The sequence below is a fragment of the Saccopteryx leptura genome, chromosome 9, assembly GCF_036850995.1.
Source record: "Saccopteryx leptura isolate mSacLep1 chromosome 9, mSacLep1_pri_phased_curated, whole genome shotgun sequence".
Taxonomy (NCBI): Eukaryota; Metazoa; Chordata; class Mammalia; order Chiroptera; family Emballonuridae; genus Saccopteryx; species Saccopteryx leptura.
In genome coordinates, this window is record NC_089511.1 from 66700686 (window position 1) to 66723771 (window position 23086).

General features: G+C 35.1%; 1 protein-coding gene and 1 non-coding gene across 4 annotated transcripts in view; one reads left to right on the top strand and one right to left on the bottom strand.

The window, feature by feature from the left end:
• CTNNA3 (catenin alpha 3) overlaps nucleotides 1–23086 on the bottom strand; it is a 2003993-nt gene that overhangs the window by 133944 nt on the left and 1846963 nt on the right. For all 3 annotated transcript variants that reach the window (XM_066349268.1, XM_066349266.1, XM_066349267.1), the window contains exon 15: nucleotides 10410–10591. In XM_066349268.1, the coding sequence (XP_066205365.1) occupies nucleotides 10410–10591 (182 nt within the window). The remainder of the gene's footprint in view (nucleotides 1–10409; nucleotides 10592–23086) is intronic.
• LOC136381582 (U4 spliceosomal RNA) lies at nucleotides 16992–17131 on the top strand. The gene has a single exon (XR_010747080.1). It is a non-coding gene; the product is annotated as a U4 spliceosomal RNA (small nuclear RNA).

A 23086-nucleotide genomic window follows, 5' to 3' on the forward strand; every position in this document is an offset into this window, starting at 1 on the left:
ACTTTGAATTCTCTTAACATTTTCTTGGTCTTTGTATCACTACATTTGGTTTTTCCTTTGAACTACTTAAAAATAATTACCTAGGTAGTATTAGTATGTGATTAAACTGAAAAGTGCCTGACAGGTAGTGGCACAGTGGATTGAACATTGGCCTGGGATGCTGAGGGCCCTGGTTGGGAATCCTGAGGTTGCTGGCTTGAGTGTGGGCTCATCTGGTTTGATCACAAGCTTATCAGTTTGAGCTCAGGGTCTCAGGCTTGAGTGCAGGATCATTCATGTAATCCCAAGTTCACTGGCTTGAGCAAGGGATCACTGGTTCAGCTTGAGTTCCAGGGTCAAGGCATATATGAGAAGCAATCAATAAACAACTAAAGTAAAGCAACTAAGAACTGATGTTTCTCATCTTTCTCCTTTCCCTTCTCCCTTCCTGTCTCTCTCTTTCTCTAAAAATAAAAATAAATAAATAAATAAAAAATAAAATAAACTGAACACTCAACAGTTCCATGTAATAACTTACATGAATTAATTCAACTTCTTTTTCCAAGGTCACAATATGCTAATGTACTTTAAAAGAACATTTTTTAGGTCCCAAATAGTTATTTGAGAGATAGAGGAGTAGGGAGAAGAAAGAGAGAGAGAAACACCAATTCATTGTTCTACTTAGTTGTGCACCCATTGATTGCTTCTCATACATGCCCCGAGGATTTAACCGGCAACCTCAGGGTCTACTCAACACCCTCAGGATGGAGCCAGTGATCCCAGGATCAAACCTGCAACCATGGCACTTCCAGATGATGCCACATGGCACAATAAATTATTGTCAAGACAATTTGAATAAGTTCTATATATTATATATGTGGATAAATTATGATAAACAAAAAGACTTAATGTTCAAAAAACAAAAGAAAATGTTTTATGTTTTCATGTTTACACATCATTTTCTTTCAATTTACTTATAATATTTTCCTGCACACTATAAATGTAACCAGATGAGAAATTTGATGGAACCCCTTCTTAAAGTTTTCTTTCCCAGTAAGACATAAAAAATGTTCACTGCAGACAATAATAAAATTTTAGAGGACAAGGTATTTTCCCAAGGAAAACATAGGGTTCAGTTCTCCCTTCTAAAACATTTATTGCCAAAAATATTTAATTCTAATATATAAAACTCTGGGTATTTTGGTCTCCACAATAATAGAATTGTGATAGCTCTTTCTTTCTTTTGTTTTTTTTTTCTTTTGTTGTTATAGGCAGACAAAAATATTTGAACCTAATAGAAATAATAAGAATTAGCATTTGTGATATAAATCTTATGTTTATAGTACAAATGGAGTATATAACAGAGTAAATATAAAAAATCAAAAGCCGAGAGTAAGTTTCCATTAATAAAGTAAAAATCTCTAACCAGTCACTCTGCTATTATATGAGCAAAAGATGATGACCTCACATTTTAGGTATCCTAATAACTGCAACAATAATGATAATTAATATTTATATAGTCACAACCAACTGACCAGCACCCTTTTTGGCAAGACCAAGCAGAAAGAAACTGGCTAATGAGTCTGTAACGGCCACAATAGGAGCACAGAGATCAACTCCCACCCACAAACAGGAAATGTGGTATACAATGTAAATATCAAATACTGCCTTCACGGTCAGTATTATTTCAAGTGAAAGATAGAACAGGTAGAGGTAAATATCTGTAATCAAGGTAGAGTATTCAATAAAAGCCAAAGACCTAGAGAAAGTAAGAGAAGTTTAGGGAGAAAAATAACTCCACCTCAAATTTAAAAAGGCTTAAGAGCAACTACATAAAAGTGTAGCAAAAATTTAGTATCCCTCTGAGGTTCCCTTCTTTTATAATACTTCCTGGTATAAACACACACCTAACCATAAGGAAAGAATAGGTAAAATTTACAATCCAATGGCCAAGGAAAGGAGAGAAAAAGGCAGTGTTTGGATTGAGGCATGAATGAGATTTTATGTGTATGTGGTCATGAGAGACAAAGAGACCAAGATTTTCATGAAAGAGTGATTATAACATAGACCAAGTGGTCTAGGCCAGTGGTCCCCAACCCCGGGCCGTGGACCGGTACCAGTTCATGGCCATTTGGTACCAGTCTGTAGAGAAAGAATAAATAACTTACATTATTTCTGTTTTATTTATATTTAAGTCTGAACGATGTTTTATTTTTTTTTAAATGACCAGATTCCCTCTGTTACATCCGTCTAAGGCTTATTCTTGATGCTTGTCTCGTAAGTTTGACAATTATATTTTAAAATACCACAGTTTTTACGCCAGTTGCATAATTTTATTTTGTGCATTTATCTGCCCCACCCTAAAGGCCGGTCTGTGAAAATATTTTCTGACATTAAACTGACCAGTGGTCCAAAAAAGTTTGGGGACCACTGGTCTAGGCTATATAAGGAAAAAAAGGAAGAACAAAATGACAAATAAATTGGGGGTGGGGGAATGAAAGGATCTGAGAAAAGAGCACAGGATAAAGCATTAAAGTTTTTGGAACTGAGAGAGTTAGACATAGGAGTGGAAATTTAAGGTATCAAGTGTGAAAAAAAAATTTTTGGAATATATTGATCAAAGTATTGTAGAAGAGCAAATAAATGCCAAATTACATTAATTAAAGATTTTTGAAAAATCAGGAATAAGACTGATACAACCAGTTACATTCACAAAAATCCATATAATGAGATACTTCATTGTTTTATTTTTTTTTTAAACCAGTTACTTTTGGCCCTGGCCAGTTGGCTCAGGGATAGTGTGTCGGCCAGTAGGTCAATGTCCCAGGTTCAATTTCCCATCTGGGCACAGAGGAGAAGTGACCATCTATTTCACCCTTCTTCCTCCTCTCTCCCTCTATCTCTCTCCCTGTTCTTCCTGCAGCCATGGTTCAATTTGAGTGAGTTGGCCCAAGCACTGATAACAGCTCCTTGTCCTCTGCCTCAGGCACTAAAAATAGCTCAGTTGCCAGGAAATGGAGCGATGACCAGACCAGGAAAGCATTGCCCTATAGGTGGCTTGCTAGGTGGACCACGGTCAGGCACAGGGGGATTCTGTATCTTTGCCTCACCCTCCCTCACTTAATTTTAAAAAAAAGATTACTTTTAAATATATTGGATTATTGATTTAAAATATAAATAATCACAGATTGCTTTTTTCCTATAAAAATATTTTTAAATATAAAATCAATTTAATATTCATTTTTTTGTGATAGAGAATGACAGAGGGACAGATAGGGACAGACAGACAGGAAGGGAGAGAGATGAAAAGCATCAAGTCTTCATTGCAGCATCTTAGTTGTTCATTGATTGCTTTCTCATATGTGCCTTGATGGGGGAGCGGGTTGCAGCCGACCAAGTGACCCCTTGCTCAAGCCAGCAAACTTAGGCTCAAGTTGGTAAGCCTTACTCAAATGAGATGAGCCCACGCTCAAGCTGGTGAGCCTGGGGTTTTGAACCTGGGTCTTCTGCCTCCCTGTCTGACACTCTATCCACTGAGCCACCACCTGGTCAGGCCAATTTAATATTCTTTATACAATTATCTATCCATCATTATTTCAAAGAAGTAATTTTCAGTTAAATTTTTGAGAGATTAAATATGCAAATGGCCAATGGCCAGACTAAATATGACAATAGCCCTTTAATCCAAAGCTTCTGCAGCAACTAGGTTAAAAATATAAAGCACAACTTTTGTAGCAATTGACACAGAATAGTCAGGACTTGGCCTAGAACAGCCAGCCTACCTATATTTGCCATTGCTTTTAATATAGTAACAATATGCAAAAGCAAAATTGTCCCGAGACTAATCACATAAGATGCTTGCCTTCTGATTAGCTCACCTGTATCTTTCCTATGTCAACAAACTCTAATCCAAGATACCAGAAGTGTTGGGGGTTTTCCCCCTCCATTTGGAAATGTTCCCTTTTCCCCGCTTATCTTTGAGTCTCTACCAAAACCAAATGATGGTTAAATAGCCTCTGTATGTTCTCATTGGGGGTGGGGAGGGTCTTTGTTTTTCCCACATTTCTAACACTCTACGCTCCTGTGCTCTAAGACAAGGAATGCATAAATTAAATCTATCCACCTGAAATCTCTGCAGATTCATCCAATACAGAACTGTTTTGCCACTTGGAAACTGACATTGCCATTTCACCAAATTCTCTCATAAATTCACTACAGACATTGAAATGCCAGACTTCAGGAAAAAAGGTCTGTGCTCTCACTCTCAGTTGTAATTTTAATAAACAATTACTAAGATGTAACATAAGCTGAATTTTTATAATTGCTTAGCACATCAGAATAATTGGCAGACTGAATTATTCTCCATTATGTTAAACATTTTTTCTTGGCATTACTGAATAATTATTTCCAGGGATTCTAAATTCCACAAAGTAAGCAAGACAATTCTTACATGGAGAATATTATGGAATAGGCAATAAGAGCTTATAATCATCTAGTACACTATCCAAAAATAAAAACAAAAACATATAAGTCATCATGGTAGAGCACAGAAAAATAATTCTTCCTCCCTGGTATAATATTTATTTCAAATATAAAGTGAATGCCTTTTTAAAGTTGAAATTGAAAAGCTACATATGTGTTTTTCAAAATCTTAAATGATCCATATATCTCATACTTTACATTTTCAATCATTTTCTAGATATATATATGTACATGAGAAATAGAATTCATATCCTTATCAAGTAAAACAAAAATTAAATTTATCTGTCTTCATAGTTTAAATCATAAGACATGAATTTTTTTGTGGGGTTACTGGACAAAGGGGTAGAGAGATTGAGCAATAAAGGACAAAAAAAAAAAAGAGAAAAAACTCATGGGCAGAGACAACAGTGTAGTGATTGACGGGGTTGGGGGAGGTAGAGGAGGGCATGGGGGATAAATGGTGATGAATACAGCCTGACTTGAGGGGTGAACACACAATATGGTATACAAAGGATAGGTTGTAGTGTTGTACACCTGAAATCCATATAACTTTTTTTGACCAGTGTCACTCCAACAAATTTAATTAAAAAATGAAATACTATAATATCTTAGCAGATGTAATCAAGTTAAGATGAGGTCATTAGGGTAGACCCTAATCCATTATGGCTGGTTTAAAATACCCCACTGTGTACCCTTGATACCAAGGGCAGTTATTTAAATTTAGTCAATGTTAAGTAAACGAAGTAACAGAAATTCAAGGAAAGCTTAGAAATTTTGTCAAATTAGTATGTCAATATGTAAGTAAAAACTGACATTACATTGTGTTTTAAAATATAAATTTATGAGCCTAGGTACACCAACTTGGTATATTTTTGAATAAATATATTTTTTAAAATTTTGTGCTTAAAATAGTATTGCTTATGTCCAGGTATTTTAAATTTGTTAACATTATTAATAATAATATTAAAGTTGATATAGTCTTAGAAATCATAATTTTTTGACAAATATTTATATGATGGTTTATACTTCTGACTTAAAGAAGAGTTATCAGTGTTTTATTTGCTTCATAATTTTTCAGCAAATTAAAAAAATGCACCCTAATTAATAATCAAAGATATAACTATATATCTAGAAAGTATTACCCAAAGCCTGTCTCCTATTTAATTGGGGGAAATATGGAAACTGATTAAGTTCACAATCAAGAGACTGCTGGGACAAAGTTTATTTGAGATGAGAAAGAAAAGGGGTATAATTTATGAAGAAATCATTAGTAAGTATTCTAATCTCTAAATATCATAAAGAGAAAACTTCTTAATAAATCCTAGTGGTGGCCAGGTTAAGATGGCAGATTGTCAGATGAATATATATACATTTTTTTTCTTTCTCCAAAGTTCACCAAAATGACAGATGAGTTTTGTTTGTTCTTTTCCTTTTTATTTATTTATTTTTTTAAATCAAGATCTAAACCCACTAGGGTGGAGAGAACGGAATAGGAGAAGAGATATCAGCAAGAATTATTAAGAAAGTAGGAAGCAGATGACAAGTGGTGAATTATTTTTAGTTAACCTGAAAAAGCCAGACTCCAAACCAGCAGTGGGAAGACTAAGAATCAGAAAGATCCATGTATGACTGAAATTTGGGGTAAAGGGAGAGACTGAAAGAGGCAGTTTGAGCCTCCCCCTTCCTCCACAACACTGAACATCTGCCTCTCCCTTATCCTAAAAAAAGTCTGAAAACTATTCTCTAAAGAGGAAAAAAAATCTTTATATTAGAGGGCTTTAGACTTATTAAATGGATATTTATTTTTTTATTAAGAACTGTTACATTAAGTGAATGTGTAACTACTTAATACTAACTATAGAAACTACCAGCCACTGTACTCACCACACCTCTGCTCCCAGAACTTTACCTTCCAATCAGGAATTTGGAAGATGCTTCCCAGGAAAACTAATCAGTGCAAGGGGAAAGATTTGCTTTAGCAAGTATTAAGTCCTTAAGTTTGCCCTGGTTCATTGGCTCAGTGAATAGAGTGTCGGCCTGGTGTATGAACATCCTGGGTTCGATTCTCAGTCAGGGCACACAAAGAAGTGACCATCTACTTCTGTACCCCCCCTCCCCTTTCTCTCCCTCTTCCTTACACACAGCCAATGGCTCAATTGGTTTGAGAATTGGCCGCTAGTGTTGAGGGTAGCTGGATGGGTCCCAACACATCAGCCTCAGGCACTAAAAAATAGCTTGGTTGATTCAAGCATCGGTCTATGATGGGGTTGCCAGGTAGATCCCAATTGGGGTGCATGTAGGAGCTTGTCCCACTATCTCCCCTCTTCTCACCCCTCAAAAAAAGTCCTTGTCTGACCAGGTGGTGGTGCAGTGGATACAGTGTCAGACTGGGATGTGGAGGACCCAGATTCGAGACCCTGAGGTAGCCACCCTGAGCGTGGGCTCATCTGGTTTGAGCAAGGCTCACCAGTTTGAGCCCAAAGTCGCTGGCTCAAGCAAGGGGTCACTCGCTCTGCTGTAGCCCCCGGTCAAGGCACATATGAGAAATCAATCAATGAACAACTAATCAATCAATCAACCACAACAAAGAATTGATGTTTCTCATCTCTCTCCCTTCCTGTCTGTCTGTCCCTATTTGTCCCTCTCTCTGACTCTTCTCTGTCTCTGACACACATACACTCACGCAAAAAGTCCTTAAGTCCAATTCTAAAAAATACCAAAAACTGAAGAAAAGAAATGCTGATTAGAAAATGCCACAGACTCAATGTGATAATATAACATAGCTTATGTGACTCTATCAATGGCCCTTCATCCAGGAGAAATCATGTTAAAACACTAAAGTCAGACTGTTCTGCCCTAGAATGAATGCACCATCGTGGTAATGACAGAGCTGCCTTATTCTGTATTTTTAAATGTGCACAAACAACCAGAGTAAAACCTGCTCAATGCCACCAGCTTAGGCTAGAGGAAATACTAGATAAAATGGTCAATATGCCAAGGAATATAAGCCAAGGCTCAGAAACAGCTACATCGAGTTTACAGAAGTAATTTTTCCATCCTCTGATGCAGTAATTTTTAGAAATTTATCAAGTTTCTATTAGCCAATACCCAAATTTCCAAGTCTGCCCAGTTAGGTAGGTCTCCCAACTGTGGCTAACCCCCTGTGGGTTGAGTATCCGCCAGCAGTGTCATCCAGAAATACCTGCTATTCTTCCTGCTTATCATTTCTAGAATTCTTTGGATTCCACCATACCACCACCATGATAACAATTTTTGAGGACTTCCCTACTTCTTCTTTTTTAAAAACTGTTCATTTTCTAAGTATTTTTATAACCTAACACTTTTTTCATGCCCCTCTTAACTTCTTTCTGTATTTATACAATTTCCTAGAGCCCTTACCCATAAATTCTATCTAAGTCATATCCACCTCCCAGCCTCCACCCTTGAGGGTTTTCTCACTTATGTCATCTCATTCCACAATCCAATCCCCATATCTCATTTATAGTCTATACAAACTTCACTTGCTCATACCTTTTGTCTCTTCTTAATCCTGCTCTTCTGAAAACCTAATGCAATCACAGCTCAAAGCAGATACTGCATTACACAACTATTGTAATTTCTAATGTGTATGTTTGCTCCCCTTGGAGAAAGAACTGTGTCTTCTTTGTTTAACAAAAGGGTAAAGACTTGTAATACAATGAATGGTACCCAGGTTCAGAAGTTGGATCAACTCCAGTTGGAAGTTAATTTTATTTGTGTGTCCTTGAGCAATTTATCTGATCTCTATGAATCTCACTTTCATAGAAAATGGACAATTCAATAATCAATCAATTTTCTGTGAGAATAAAATTGAGAAAACCTAAATACATCATAGCATAGTACATAGTAAACTTTCATCAAACTTTACTATGTTATACTTCTTATTAATAATTAAATAGTCATTGAAAATGAGAAAGTGGAATTTAGTCACTATTTATTAATTTATTAATTTTTAAAATATACACACAGCTATTTAAAATCTATATGTGGACAGAGATGGTACCAACATGGTCGACTACTTGTTGATAAATCCTGCAAGGCCAGCTATGATCTCCATTCTCACAGTCCCATTAAAAACAAACTAGAACACCTGCAATAAGAAATATGTGACATAGATAGAACTAATTAATAGCCTCTATATAAAACTGCTAAATTTAGTCCTCAGAAAAACATAGTAGTGTCTGAGAAAACTCTTGAAACAGAATTGGGAGTTAAAAAGAAGTAAAAAGAAAGGTTTTTATTTATTTTAAAGCAATTAAAGATTTAGCAGAATTTAAATGAATAGAAATTAAACTGAATCGGGATTCAGTTCAAGTGCAATAGATTATCAGGGTCCAAAATTCACTTTTGCTACTCTTCTTTTACTGCTATTTGAACACAGAACATTGCTATTCTATAGATGCCTTTGGAAGTGACACCTATGAATTGTGAGAATGTTGCGCTGTTTAGCTTTAGCAAAACATGAAATGTGTTTTTCCAAATAGGCATCATGCTATGGGGTTGTGAATCCTCTTCTAACACCTTACCTATAGATTATGACACCTTCAGAATCACTGAACATCCTTTCCAAAGTCATATTTCAGCATCCTTTTCCAACCCAATTTAAAGTATTTCAATAGTAAAACATTAATTTCTTAGGGAAGAAAAAATATAGAACAGGAAATACTTTACTGAAATACTTTATCCTCACCATCTCTCTTTATCCCCCCCAATAATATATTAATTAACTTAATTTCCCTTCTTTTCTAATCTAAACCTGGTTATTTCAATATACATTTTCTAGTAGTTTCAATTTTTTCATCCCTTTGAATTCTGCTGCAAACTCACAATGTATAATTCCTTCATGTATAACTTTATCATTGTATTCAAATATATCTAGTTATTATTTCACTAGCAAAAGGTATAATTAATTTTGATGATACATAAATCACTATAATTAAAATTATATAAGAAATCACATATTCAGATAGCTCTGATAGAGATCATAACTTGATTTACCAATTTCTTTGTAAAAGTTAATATTCTCATATGGTACACAGAGAAGTGAGAGGGTATAAAGTGGATTATAAATTATTTCTTGGCAGTTTATAAGAAACTGACATTTATTTACAAAAATATCTAGAATGACACATCTACAAATTTCTAATTTATATTACAGTGGTACCTTGAGATATGAACAGACCAACATACAACTTTTTAAGATACAAGCTGCGGCCCTGGCCGGTTGGCTCAGTGGTAGAGCGTCGGCCTGGTGTACAGGAGTCCCGGGTTCGATTTCCGGCCAGAGCACACAGGAGAAGCGCCCATCTGCTTCTCCACTCCTCCCCGTCTCCTTCTTCTCTGTCTCTCTCTTCTCCTCCCGCAGCCAAGGCTCCATTGGAGCAAAGTTGGCCCAGGCACTGAGGATGGCTCCATGGCCTCTGCCTCAGGTGCTAGAGTGGCTCTGGTTGCAACAGAGCAACACCTCAGAAGGGCAGAGCATCGCCCCCTGGTGGGCAAGCTGGGTGGATCCCAATCGGGCGCATGTGGGAGTCTGTCTGACTGCCTCCCCGTTTCCAACTTCAGAAAAATACAAAAAAAAGAAAAAAAAAAGATACAAGCTGCAACTCGGTCCCTATTTTTGTTCAAGATCCAAGCGAAATTTCGAGATAGGCATCATGATTTGGGAAGCTGCCGCTAGTTGGCGAATTGGTGCACGGATCCAGTATAAGCAGTTTGATATACAAGTTGACTGACTTATGAGCTCGGTTACAGAATGAATTAAATTCATATCTCAAGGTACCACTGTATTTGGTTTTGCCATACCACTTGTTTTAGCACCTGCCACTCAAAATATCTTGAGGTTTTACTAATGTGACAAATGTTTCTAACCATTATAAGTTATTAGACATCATGTTCCACATAATTACCTTGTGAAGTCTGTCATCTCCATCATGATCATACACATCTTCTTGGCCAGAACAATGATATCATTGCTTGTATCATCCCATATTTCAATCTCAGCATCCAGCTTACTCTTTACTTTCTTGAAATCAGCAACTTGCTCAGCTATCTTTTCCTTTTCTGCCTCAGGCAGTTGGGTCATCTTAGCCTAAAACATATAATTAGAGTTATAATTATTTCCCTATGTCAAAAAGCCTTTGTGAAAGAAGTGGTCATTAAAGAATGTGCATAAAATTTTTTCATTTAAAAAGACAGGTCATACTTTTCCTTTTTAAGTCATACAATTAAACATTTCACATTTAATTTTTCATGTGAAAAATGTATTGAATTACAATATTTTGATCTAGAAGTACAATGGTGAATTTGAGAATAACAATGTATAATTTAATGTTTGACATATTTAAATCTACTCCTTAATATAGATGTTGGACTTCTCAAATACTGAACACATTAAAATTTTAAATTAATCCAAGCTTAATGCAATGCATTATGATTAGAAAATCATATATTTTATTTAATTTTACTAATAGTATGCTTCAAAAGGTAGAAGTATGACAAAATTTACCTTGGAGTGAGATTTTTGCCTATCTACCTATATATATATAGTCAGAAGTCAGGTCCTTTTAAAAATACTGACTATATACTGGTAAACAGTAATAGTATACATTTATAACTCATTGTATATAAATAAACACATGTATATAAAATCATGACAATCTATGTGTATCTTATACATATAAGCATGTTTATGTATATATGTATGTACAAATTATTTTGGTAGAAGAGCAAAAATGTTATCAGCAGGGTTTATTAAGACAGCCCTCTAATTATCATTCTGACTTTTGAGGTGCTATTCTCCTATGGGCAATAAGTTTAATTTATTGGCATAAAATGAATTCTTTAGCTATGTTATATTTTGAACAGAAGGTAACTCACATCTTCCACTTGCAATTTAAAATGTAGTATGGGTAGAAAACCATCTAGGTGTCTAAACTACCATATTTACAACTTTAGCACATGGGACCTATAACATTTTGTCAAATAATAAAAAAATAACTTGAAATAAAAGTGGTTTGATACTATCAATACCATAAAATTACATGCAATAATCTATGCAATCATATTGTCAAAAATAATCCATATATATATTCTAATAGTAGAATCAGTACATAGGTCTGAGAGGTATCACTTGAAAATAATAAATCATATAAGTGGAATTTATTTATTTATTACTCACAAAGAATAGGTGATGCCCACTTATGCTTATGTATTTCCACATGCTAAACTTCAGGACACTTATACAGGAAAATAAGAAAAAATCACTTCAGAAAAGTTTTGAAATATTCTGGATAGTAAGCTTAGAATACTGAAAACACTTTTTTGAATTAATAGTGTGCAATACAAAACAAAAATAGCATAAATGTATGAATGCAGAATTTGCGAGAACGGTCAATAAGAAATCCAACTTTAAAAACAATACTTGAAGAACCAATAGCTATGGGAAGGGGGCAAGGGAGATGTTGAGGGGAATATGGGGAAGGGGGATGCATTCAGGGCAACACTAGAATCTATGTAAACACAATAAATTAAAATCAATAAAAAAAGAACTAGTATCAAATATCTGTCACTTATTATCTACTTATTATAAACTCAACTCAGGGTCTAAACTAGGTATCTTATACTCTCAAGATTAATTATCCATGCTTAAAGTCTAACTTATTAAGGAAAATAAATGATAAAACTTTCTCATTTAAAGTTGTTTTTAAATTCTTTAGCATACTGCTTGACATACATTGAATGCTCAGCAAATGATAGCTATTTCCTATAAGAAAATTATCAAAATATAGTTACATATCTAGCACTTAAACTTTGCTTTCTTTTCATTTCTACTGGAAGAATTAAATTAAGCTATGAGACTAGGTTTTTAACTGATGAGCTTATGCAGGGGACTCTTCCTTAGGATCTGAAAATAGTTTGTAGTTTTCTTTTTCAGGAAATGTGACATGCTAAGAGAAAAGCAAATTTTACTGTTGCTGGCATATGGCAAGGCACTTGAATGAAGACACAACTCACTTATGTCTGAAATCAATAGTATTATACAAGCACATTAATTATAAGCTACTAATACATTGGCCCTGGCTGCCTGGCTCAGTAGTAGAGCATTGGTCTGGCATGTGGATGTCCCGGGTTTGATTCCTGGCCAGGGCACACAGGAGAAGCTCCCATCTGCTTCTCCACCCTTCTCCCTTTCCTTTCTCTCTCTCTTTCCATCCTGCAGCCAAGGCTCCATTGAAACAAAAGTGACCCAGGCACTGAGGATGGCTCCATGGCTTCCACTTCAGGCACTAGAATGGCTCTGATAGCAACAGAGCATCGCCCCCTAGTGGACATGTCGGGTGGACACTGGTCGGGCGCATGCGGGAGTCTGTCTCTCTGCCTCCCTGCTTCTCACTTCAGAAAAATACAAAAAAAAAAAATGAAAATAAATAAGCTACTAATACATTAAACTAGCTCAAAAATAGAAGTAAATTTTCTTTATCTTGACCACTGGTCGCTATCATTATCTACAGTTTACTGAAAATTTTTTTCAACCTTAAAATAGTAATAGCTGAAGTTAGATTCAACTGAGGCCTATTTTTTCAGTCTTTATCACAGAGATCATAAATCCATAACTCCAGATCTAATAAAGAATTTAGAAATGTACACTGGTATATCATGGACAACTATTCACTATACTCATAATAAAGTTAAAGCTATTCAAGAGGTGACCTGATTAAGTATATTTTTAGTTCTTTTCCTTGGAATGCCACTGATTTTCAATTTGACATTGAAGAAGTCACTTAACCCTCCTGTCTGAGTTTCTGAAGACAAAAAATAACAATCATTGCAGCTGCTACCCACCAGCCATGCAGGGAACAGGTCGATTATTGGATAACATTGAGAATGACACTGTCATGGACAGAAATCTGATCTATTGTACTAGATTTTCATAACATATCAGTTTACATGGTGAATTATAATTGGCAAACATTGAAGAGATAAGGGACAAAAGCTGAGTAATAGTTTCCAAAATTAAAAGGTCTAGTAAGTTCTGATTTCACAGAAAGAACAATAACAACAATAAAATATACTATTGACTGACACCTTTACTGAAGATGTTTAGTGCTTTTGTAAATGATTTATTGTATGCTAACAATCAATTTTAATCATTGAGAAAATTTCAACCTGACTGGTGGTGACACAATGGATAGAGCATCAACCTGGGTTGCTGAGGTCCCAGGTTTGAAAACCCAAGATGGAAGCTTCAACAGAGACTCACTAGCTTGACTGGGGGTCACTGGCCTGAGCATGGGATCATAGAAATGATCTCATTGTCACTGGCTTGAAGCCTAGGTTGCTGGCTTGAGACCAAGATTGCTGGCTTGAGCAAGGGAACATGGGTTCAGCTTGAGCCCCCATCCCCCATCAAGGCACATACAGAAGCAATCAATGAACAACTAAGGTGCCAAAATGAAGAATTGATGCTTCTCATCTCTCCCCCATCCAGTCTTTCTCTCTTCTTCTCTCTCTAAAAATGAAAGAAAAAGAAATAAAGGAAGGAAGGAAGGAAGGAAGGAAGGAAGGAAGGAAGGAAGGAAGGAAGGAAGGAAGGAAGGAAGGGAAAAGAAGGGAAGGGAAGGGAAGGGAAGAAAGAAAGAAAGAAAGAAAGAAAGAAAGATAGAAAGAAAGAAAGAAAGAAAGAAAGAAAGAAAGAAAGAAAGAAAGAAGAAAGAAAGGGAGAAAGAAAAAAAGAAAGAAATTTCAAAGTAGCATTTAAGAAAATACTTGATATTTAGAAATTCTGAGTGAAAGTTACTTATTAGAATATTTTGTACAGAATAAGCAAAGAAACTGAGGTACAAAGCTTTAGATCAAGTAGGTAAGCGACTCTAAAACATTACTAGAAAGCCCGGAGGTCATATGAAATGACCGCTGTTCTAGATATTATAAATTGTAATTAAAATGATTTGTGCAAAGGTGTCTGCTAATTCAAACTGAATTACCCAGGGCAGGCGGCGAGGACGCCCCTTTGCTTAGTGCTCCATGGGGTTTCCCCCTTCTACTTGCTTAATTGCTTAAAGTAGAGTGCAATGAAGGAAACCACTGGCGGTACATTTCTTAAGAGCCACCGCTAGCTCAATAAATAAAGGTGATTTAAATAATAAAATGTTAATTCACATGTCAAAGATCTCTTTGTACACAACATTTCTTGTGTAGATCTTTCCATCGTTTTTAAGCTTGCCTTGCAGAATACCATCAATTATTTTTAATTTTACATCTGTTCTTTCACGAACTCTTGAATAGGCTACATAAAGTTGACCATGTCCAAATGCAGGCTCAGGTAAAAAAATGCCAACACGCTTAAGCGTTTGGCCCTGAGACTTATTGATGGTCATAGCAAAGGCAAGTTTTACAGGAAATTATCTACGTCTCAATTGAAACGGCAACCCTGTTTGAGATGCAGCCAAATCAATTCTTGGAATGACATGTATTTCACCTTTAGAGGAGCCAGTCAAAGACTTAGCTATTATGACATTATTTTTCAATTGGAGAACCTCTAGTCTTGTACCATTGCAAAGAACCCTTCTGGTGTTAAGATTTCTTAACAGCATAATAATTGCTCCAATCTTTAACCTCAATTTGTGAGGTGGCATGCCAGAAGGCAGGACTATTTGAACATCATGGCAACTTCACCCCATTGGCTAGTACAGTTACGCAAGCAACCAATAAGCTATCAGCGACAAATAGACATTTAAGCCGCATATAATAAAGATGACTTCCTCATTATATATCTCAGTCCCTGCTGAAATCAATAGAGTACAACTCTGATATAAATGTCTATCAAATCCTTTTTAAATTACTACCATTTAAAAGAGATTACCAATATTGGAAATGAGATTACAATTGTGTGTCAATTCATTTTGGTATTTATTGCCAAAGACAATGAAAATAGATATTTATATATGCCAAACACCCTTCTAGGCACCTTACATATATTTAAACATTAATTTTCATAGCAACCCTATAAGGTGAGTGTGTGTGTGTGTGTCTACATATATATTTTTTTTCTTCTGTATATTTTTGAAGTGAGAAACTGGCAGGCAGAGAGACAGACTCCCACATGTGCCTGACTGGGATCCACCTGGCAAGCCAACTAGGGAGCAATGCTCTGCCCATCTGGGGCATTGCTCCATTGAAACTGTAGCTATTCTAGTGTCTGAGGTAGAGGTCATGCAGCCATCCTCAGCACCCGGGCCAACTTTGCTCCAGTGGAGCCTTGGCTGCGGGAGGGGAAGAATGAGATAAGAGAGAAAAAAGAGGGGGAAGAGTGAAGAAGCAGATGGGTTCTTCTCCTATGTGTTTTGGCCAGGAATCAAACTCAAGACTTCCACATGCTGAGCCAACACTCTACCACTGAGCCAACCAGCCAAGGCCTTAAAGTGAGTATATTCTTACCCTAATTTTAGGGATTATGAAACTAAATCTCTAAATGTTATATTCTCAAAATTATAATTAATATTATAGATTAAAAGAATTAATATTGTTAAAATGTCCATACTACCCAAAGCAAACTGCAGATTCAATGCAATCCCTATCAGAATACCAATGGAATCTTTCACAGAACCAGAACAAATACCCTAAATTTATATAGAAACATATAAGAGCCCAATTGGCCAAAGCAATCTTGAAAAAGAAGAACAAAGCTGGAAGTATATTTCCTGATTTTTTAACCATACCACAAAGCTGTAATAATATATGTAGTATGGTACTGGAAAAAAACAAAAACAAGTCAACAACAAAACAACTAGACATACAGATCAATGAAACAGAATAGAGAGTTCAGAAATAAACCTGGGCTTACATGTTCAATTAATCTATAACAAAGGAGGCATAATATACAATGGAGAACAAACAGTATCTTCAATAAATTGTGTTAGAAACATTGACAGATACATGTCAAAAATGAAACTAGACCACTTTCTTAAACCATATACAAAAAAAATTACCTCAAAATGTTTAAAGACTTAAACAAAAGACTGAAACCATAAAATTCTTAGAAGAAAGCATAATCAGTATTTTTTAAAGATTTTATTTATTGATTTAAGAGAGATAAGAAAGAGAAAAGGGATGGGGGGATGGGGAAACATCAATTCATAGTAGTTGCTTCTTGTATGTGCCTTGATGGGGCAAGCCAGGGTTTGAAACCCACAAACTCAGCTTTCCAGGTAGATATTTTATCCACCGCACCACAATTGGTCAGGCTAGGCAGTAAATATTGTTTTGGATATGTCTCTGCAGGCAGAGGTAACAAAAGGAAAAAAATAACCAACTGGATATCATCAAACTAAAAAGCTTTTGCACAGTTGAAAGAAACCATCAACAACAAAAAGAGGTAACCTGTCAAATATTTGCAAATAATATATCCAATAAGGGGCTAATATCCAAAATACATTTAAAAAAATTTATACAACTCAACATAAAAAAATACAATTAAAAATGGGAAGAATAGCTTTACACAGTGGCAGTATCATAGCTAATGAGGTTTATCTGAGGCTTAATTTTTGCTAATTGAAAACTTTTCCCAATACTTTGCCATGATGACTGGAAGAAATGGAAAGAAGGTCTGAATTGACATTTTTCTAAAAAAGACATATACAGATGCCAAGAGACTCATGAAAAGACACTCAACAATACTAATTATTGGGGAAATGCAAATCAATGCCACAATGCTATATCATTTTACACCTGCCAGAATGGCTATTATCAAAAGACAACAAATATCAAGTGTCGGCAAGGATATGGAGAAAAGGAAACTCCCAGGTACTATTGGTGAGATTATAAATCATTGCAGCCACTAAGGAAAAGAGTATGTAAATTCTTCATATAATTAAAAATAGAATTACTATATATTATAAATTTAATAATTCCATCTCTGAAATTGAAAGTATTACAAAATTCAAAAAGATATATGCATTCCTATATTCATTCAAGCATTTACAACAGCAAAGATATAAAAATAACTTAGTGTTTATCAATAGAAGAATGGGTAAAAAAATCTGACATACATACACACAGAAATATACACAAAATGAAATATTACTTGGGTATAAAAAAGAATAAACTCTGGCCCTCACTGGTTTGATCAGTGGATAGAGCATTGGCACAGCATATGGGCATCCTGGTTCGATTCCCAGTCAGGGCACACAAGAGAAGCAACCATCTACTTTTCTCCTCCTCCTTCTCCCCCCTCTCTCCATCTTCCCCTCATGCAACCAGTGGCTCGGTTGGTTCAAGCATCCATTTCAGGTACTGAGGATGCTCAGTTACTCTGAGCATTGGCCTTAGAAGCTGAGAAGAGCTTGGTTGATTGAGCATCAGCCCCAGGTGGATCCTGGTTGGAGCATATGCAGGAATCTATCTCCCTCTTCTCACTTAGTAAGAAAGAAGGGTGGAATGGAGGGAAGGAAGGAAGGAAGGAAGAGAGGGAGGGAGGGAGGGAGGAAGGAGCAAAGAATTATTTTCATTTGCAACAACCTGGATGGACATAGAGGGTATTGTTTCAAGTAAAATAAGTGAAGGAAAGACAAAGATTATATTATCTCATTTATACGTGGAATCTTAAAAACTATAATTAAGCAAAACAAAGCAGAAACATACTCAAAACTATAGAAAACAAACTGAAGGTTGATTGGGGGGGGAGCAGCTGGCAAAAAAGACAAAGAAGCTGAAGATATAAAAACTCCCAGTTTGAAGATTAGATACATCATGGGGATATAATTTACAGGGTAGGGAATATAGTCAACAATATCATAATAATCTTGTACAGTGACAGAGGGTTACTAGACTTACTATGGTGATCACTTTGGAAGGTATATATACCTTGTAAAATCACTAAATTGTACAACTAAAACTAATATAAATTGTACATCAACTAAACTTTAATAGTAATAAAAAGAGTAGAGTGTTGGTAAATGTTAGAGCAGGATGCAAACATGAGAATAATTTTCACATTCTCTTGGATAATATTTATTACCTTCTTCTTTGGGACATAATTATCTTTTAGAATCTAAGTTTTCTCATCTGTAAACTAAAATGATGCTATTTCTTCACAGGCTGTTTTAGAGAGCAAATGAATAAATGTATATGAATTTACCTTTTAAATTCTTAAGTACTATAAAATGACAACTGTTTTACTAACAGATTTAGTTGGTCACTCTATGCAGTGATCCTTTGAATTCTATTCTAATGTTATCCTTCTTTTTTAAACAAAAGTTGTATTCTTCCATTAGCCATTAGGCATTTTTAAGTATATATATAAATATATATATAAATATATATTTTATATATATATGCTTAAATGATATATATGATATATATCATTTACAACTTTAGCTCTAAATCAGGAGTTAGCAGAATGTTTCTGTAAAGGGCAAGATGTAAATAATTTATTATGTACTGTGCTGGCCTACCATACCCCGCTATCATATTACTTAGCTATGCTGCTGTTGTATTGCAAACGCAGTCATCCAGACTATGCAAGAAATGAGTGAGGCTGTGTTCCAACAAATATATGGACATTGAAACTTAAATTTCATATAATTTTTATGTATCAACAATATAATTCTGCGTCTAAATTTTTTCATCCATTTAAAAATATTAAAAGTATTCATAGCTCATAGGTTGTACAAAAACAATGGCAGGTCATATTTGACCTCACAGCCAACGTTTGCCAAATGCTTATCTTTTTCTGTTTTTGTGTTTCAGACTGCCATCCGGTCTTAAAATATTATGTTTTTAAATTTTTCTCCTGTTTCTTTATCTGTTCTATTCTGTTATGCACAAAGTTTGTCCATTTTAACTCAAACTTTTCTCCATTTCTTTCTCTGTATTGTCATTATAGCTATACAAGCGAGAGTCTTCATTTCCTCTTTCATTTCAATCCATTTTGCTACCATTTGATTCAATAATTCTGATTTGTAGAATTGTGCAATTCTTCAGCTAAAAAATACCTTCCATAACTTCTTACTGAATAAAGACTATCAACTCCTGAAATGCTATCATTACATTTGCTCATTTAAAGTAGAAAATTCATATAGAAAAATTATCAAATCATAAATGTACAGTTGGCACTCTTTTCACAAACTGATCAGATCCATGTATCTAGCACCCAAATAAAAAACAAAACAAAACAGTGACCAGTGTCTCCGTAGCTTCCTGCGTTTTATTCTAGTCACTATTTCCCAAGAAATATCACTATCTTGATTTCTAAAACTGTATATTTTCTTGTTTTGGAAGCTTAAAAAAATGAAACAATAATATATATACTCCTGGGTCTGGAATTTTATGTTCAACATATATATTTGAAATACATTTATACTGTTGCATGAAGTTACAATCTATTTATTTTCATGACTCTATACACAGTATTCCACTATGCAAATATATACCATTTTTGAATCTGTTTTTCTATTAATGAACCATTGGGAAGCATTTCATTTTTGGCTGTTTTGAATACTGAATAATGAATACTCTTGTACTTTTGGTGCACAAATGGGCACATTTTTCTTGAGTATATATCTAAGAGTGTACTAATTAGGTCACAGTGACCATCATGACATTTGCTCCAATATCTTTTCAAAGTAATCACATCTGCCATTCAAACACTGTACTCTCAAGCTAAATTAAGGTATTTGCTGTTACAACTAAGTACCTGGAGATATTGTTTATTAATTATTTTAATAAACTTCTTTCCTTTCTCCATCTCTGTTGATCCAATCATATTTCCAAACCAAATTTAAATAGTACATTAGCTTTCTTCTCCAGTGATATACAAAAAAACTCAGAACATGTTATTAGTTCTTTCCTAAGATGTTCATATTGTTCTCTCTCATGGTCTAACTATTTGAAAACATGAATATCTTACCTCATTAGAAGATTCTTTTTTTTTAGAGAACAGAGCAACTGAATTTTATTTTATTTCTTTTATTTAATTAATTGTGTTTACATAGATTCTAGCATTGCCCTGAATGCATCCCACCTCCCCTCTATTCCGCTCAACATATCCCCTTACCCCCTCCGTAGAGCGCCCTTCCCTTTCCCTTCAGGTTTATCCCATTCTATCATCCCCTTTCCCTCTGTCCTATTTTCCTCTGGTCCCTTTGATCCCTCCTCTGTCTCAATTCCATTCCTCAGTTCTCATTATTCCTTGGATTCCTCAAATGAGTGAGGACATACGATATTTTTCTCTGCCTAGCTTATTTCACTCCACATAATAGTTTCCAGGTCCCTCCATATTGTTGCAAAAGGTAATATTTCCACTTTTTTCATAGCCCCATAGTATTCCATTGTATATATGCACCAAAGCTTTTTAATAGATCGTCCACTGATGGGCAGTTTCCAGATCTTTGCTATTGTGAACAATGCTGCCATAAACATGGGGGTGCATTTCTTTTTTTCAGTCGGTGATATGGTGTCCTTGGGATATATTCCTTTAAGTGGGATGGCTGGGTCAAAGGGCAGTTCCATTTCTAATTTTTTGAGGAATCTTCATACTGTTTTCCACAGTCGCTGCACCAGTCTGCATTCCCACCACCAGTGCAGGAGGGTTCCCCTTTCTCCACATCATCATTAGCACCTATCCTGTGTTGTTTTGTTAATGAGCACTATTCTAACTGGTGTGAGGTGGTATCTCATTGTGGTTTTAATTTGCATTTCTCTAATGATTAGTGATGTTGAGAATTTTTTTATTTCTATTGGCCATCTGTATGTCCTCTTTGGAGAAGTGTCTATTCATTTCTTGTGCCCATTTTTTGGTTGGATTGTTTCTTCCTAATGTTGAGTTTTACAAGTTCTTTATAAATTTTGGTTTTAATCCCTTATATGTATTGTCGAATATGTTCTCCCATTGTGTGGTTTGTCTTTTTATTCTGTTCACATTGTCTTTAGCTGTGCAAAAGCTTTTTAGTTTGATATAGTTCCATTTGTTTATCCTGTCTTTTATTTCATTTGCCTGTGGAGATAATTCAGCAAAGATATTGCTGCAATAGATGTCAGTGAGCTTACTGCCTATGTTTTCTTCTAGGATACTTATGGTTTCACGATTTACATTTAAGTCCTATATCCATTTTGAGTTTATTTTTGTGCATGGTGTAAGTTGGTATTCTAGTTTCATTTTTTTGCAGGTAGCTGTCCAGTTTTCCCAACACCATTTGTTAAAGAGACTGTCTTTACTCCACTGTATGCTCTTACCTCCTTTGTCAAATATCAATTGTCTATAAAGATGTGGGTTTATTTCTGGGTTCTCTGTTCTGTTCCATTGATCTATATGCCTGTTCTTATGCCAGTACTAGGCTGTTTTTAGTACAATGGCCTTGTAGTATAACTTGATATCAGGAAGTGTGATACCTCCCACTTTATTCTTCTTTTGTAAGATTGCTGAGGGTATTCGTGTTCTTTTTTTGGTTCCATATAAATTTTGGGAATTTGTGTTCTATATCTTTGAAGTATGATATGTCATTGGTATTTTAATTGGTATTGCATTGAATTTATAAATTTCTTTGGGTAATATAGACATTTTAATGATGTTTATTCTTCCTAACCATGAGCATGGTATATGCTTCCACTTGTTTGTGTCTTCCTTGATTTCTTTTATCAATGTTTTATAATTTTCTGAGTACAAGTCTTTAACCTCCTTGGTTAAATTTACTCCTAGGTACTTTATTTCTTTGGTTGCAATAGTGAAAGGGATTGCTTCCTTAATTTCTCTTTCTGACAGTTCATTGTTCATGTATAAAAATGCCTTTGATTTCTGTGTATTAATTTTATATCCTGCCACCTTGCTGAATTCATTTATTAGGTCCAGTTGTTTTTTTGACTGAGACTTTAGGGTTTTCTATATACAGTATCATATCATCTGCAAATAATGATAGTTTTATTTCTTCTTTTCCAATTTGGATGCCTTTTATTTCTTCTTGTTGTTTGATTGCTGTAGCGAGGATTTCCAGTACTATGTTGAATAAGAGTGGTGAAAGGGGGCACCCCTGCCTTGTTCCTGATTTTAGGAAAATTGCTTTTAATTTTTGTCCATTAATTATAATGTTGGCTGTGGGTTTGTCATAGATGGCCTTTATCATGTTAGGGATGTTCCCTGTATTCCCACTTTGTTAAGAGTTTTGATCATAAATGGGTGCTGGATTTTATCAAATGCTTTTTCTGCATCTATTGATATTATCATGTAGTTTTTCTCCTTCCTTTTGTTTATGTGGTGAATCACATTAATTAATTTACAAATGTGGTACCATCCTAGCCTCCCAAGAATAAATCCCACTTGATCATGATGTATGATTTTTTTCATGTATTGCTGGATCCGGTTTGCTAATATTTTTTTTATAAATAAATTTTTATTTTAATGGGGTGACATCAATAAATCAGGGTACATATATTCAAAGAAAACATTTCCTGGGAGATGACGTCAGAGTAATGGCGGGGTAGGAAGCGATACCGATAAATCTCCCCCAAAACTCAACAAGATCTTCAACCAGAAACAGAAAAACCTTTACTTGGAGCTTCCAGATGCTTCGCAATACACCCAAAGGTATGATTG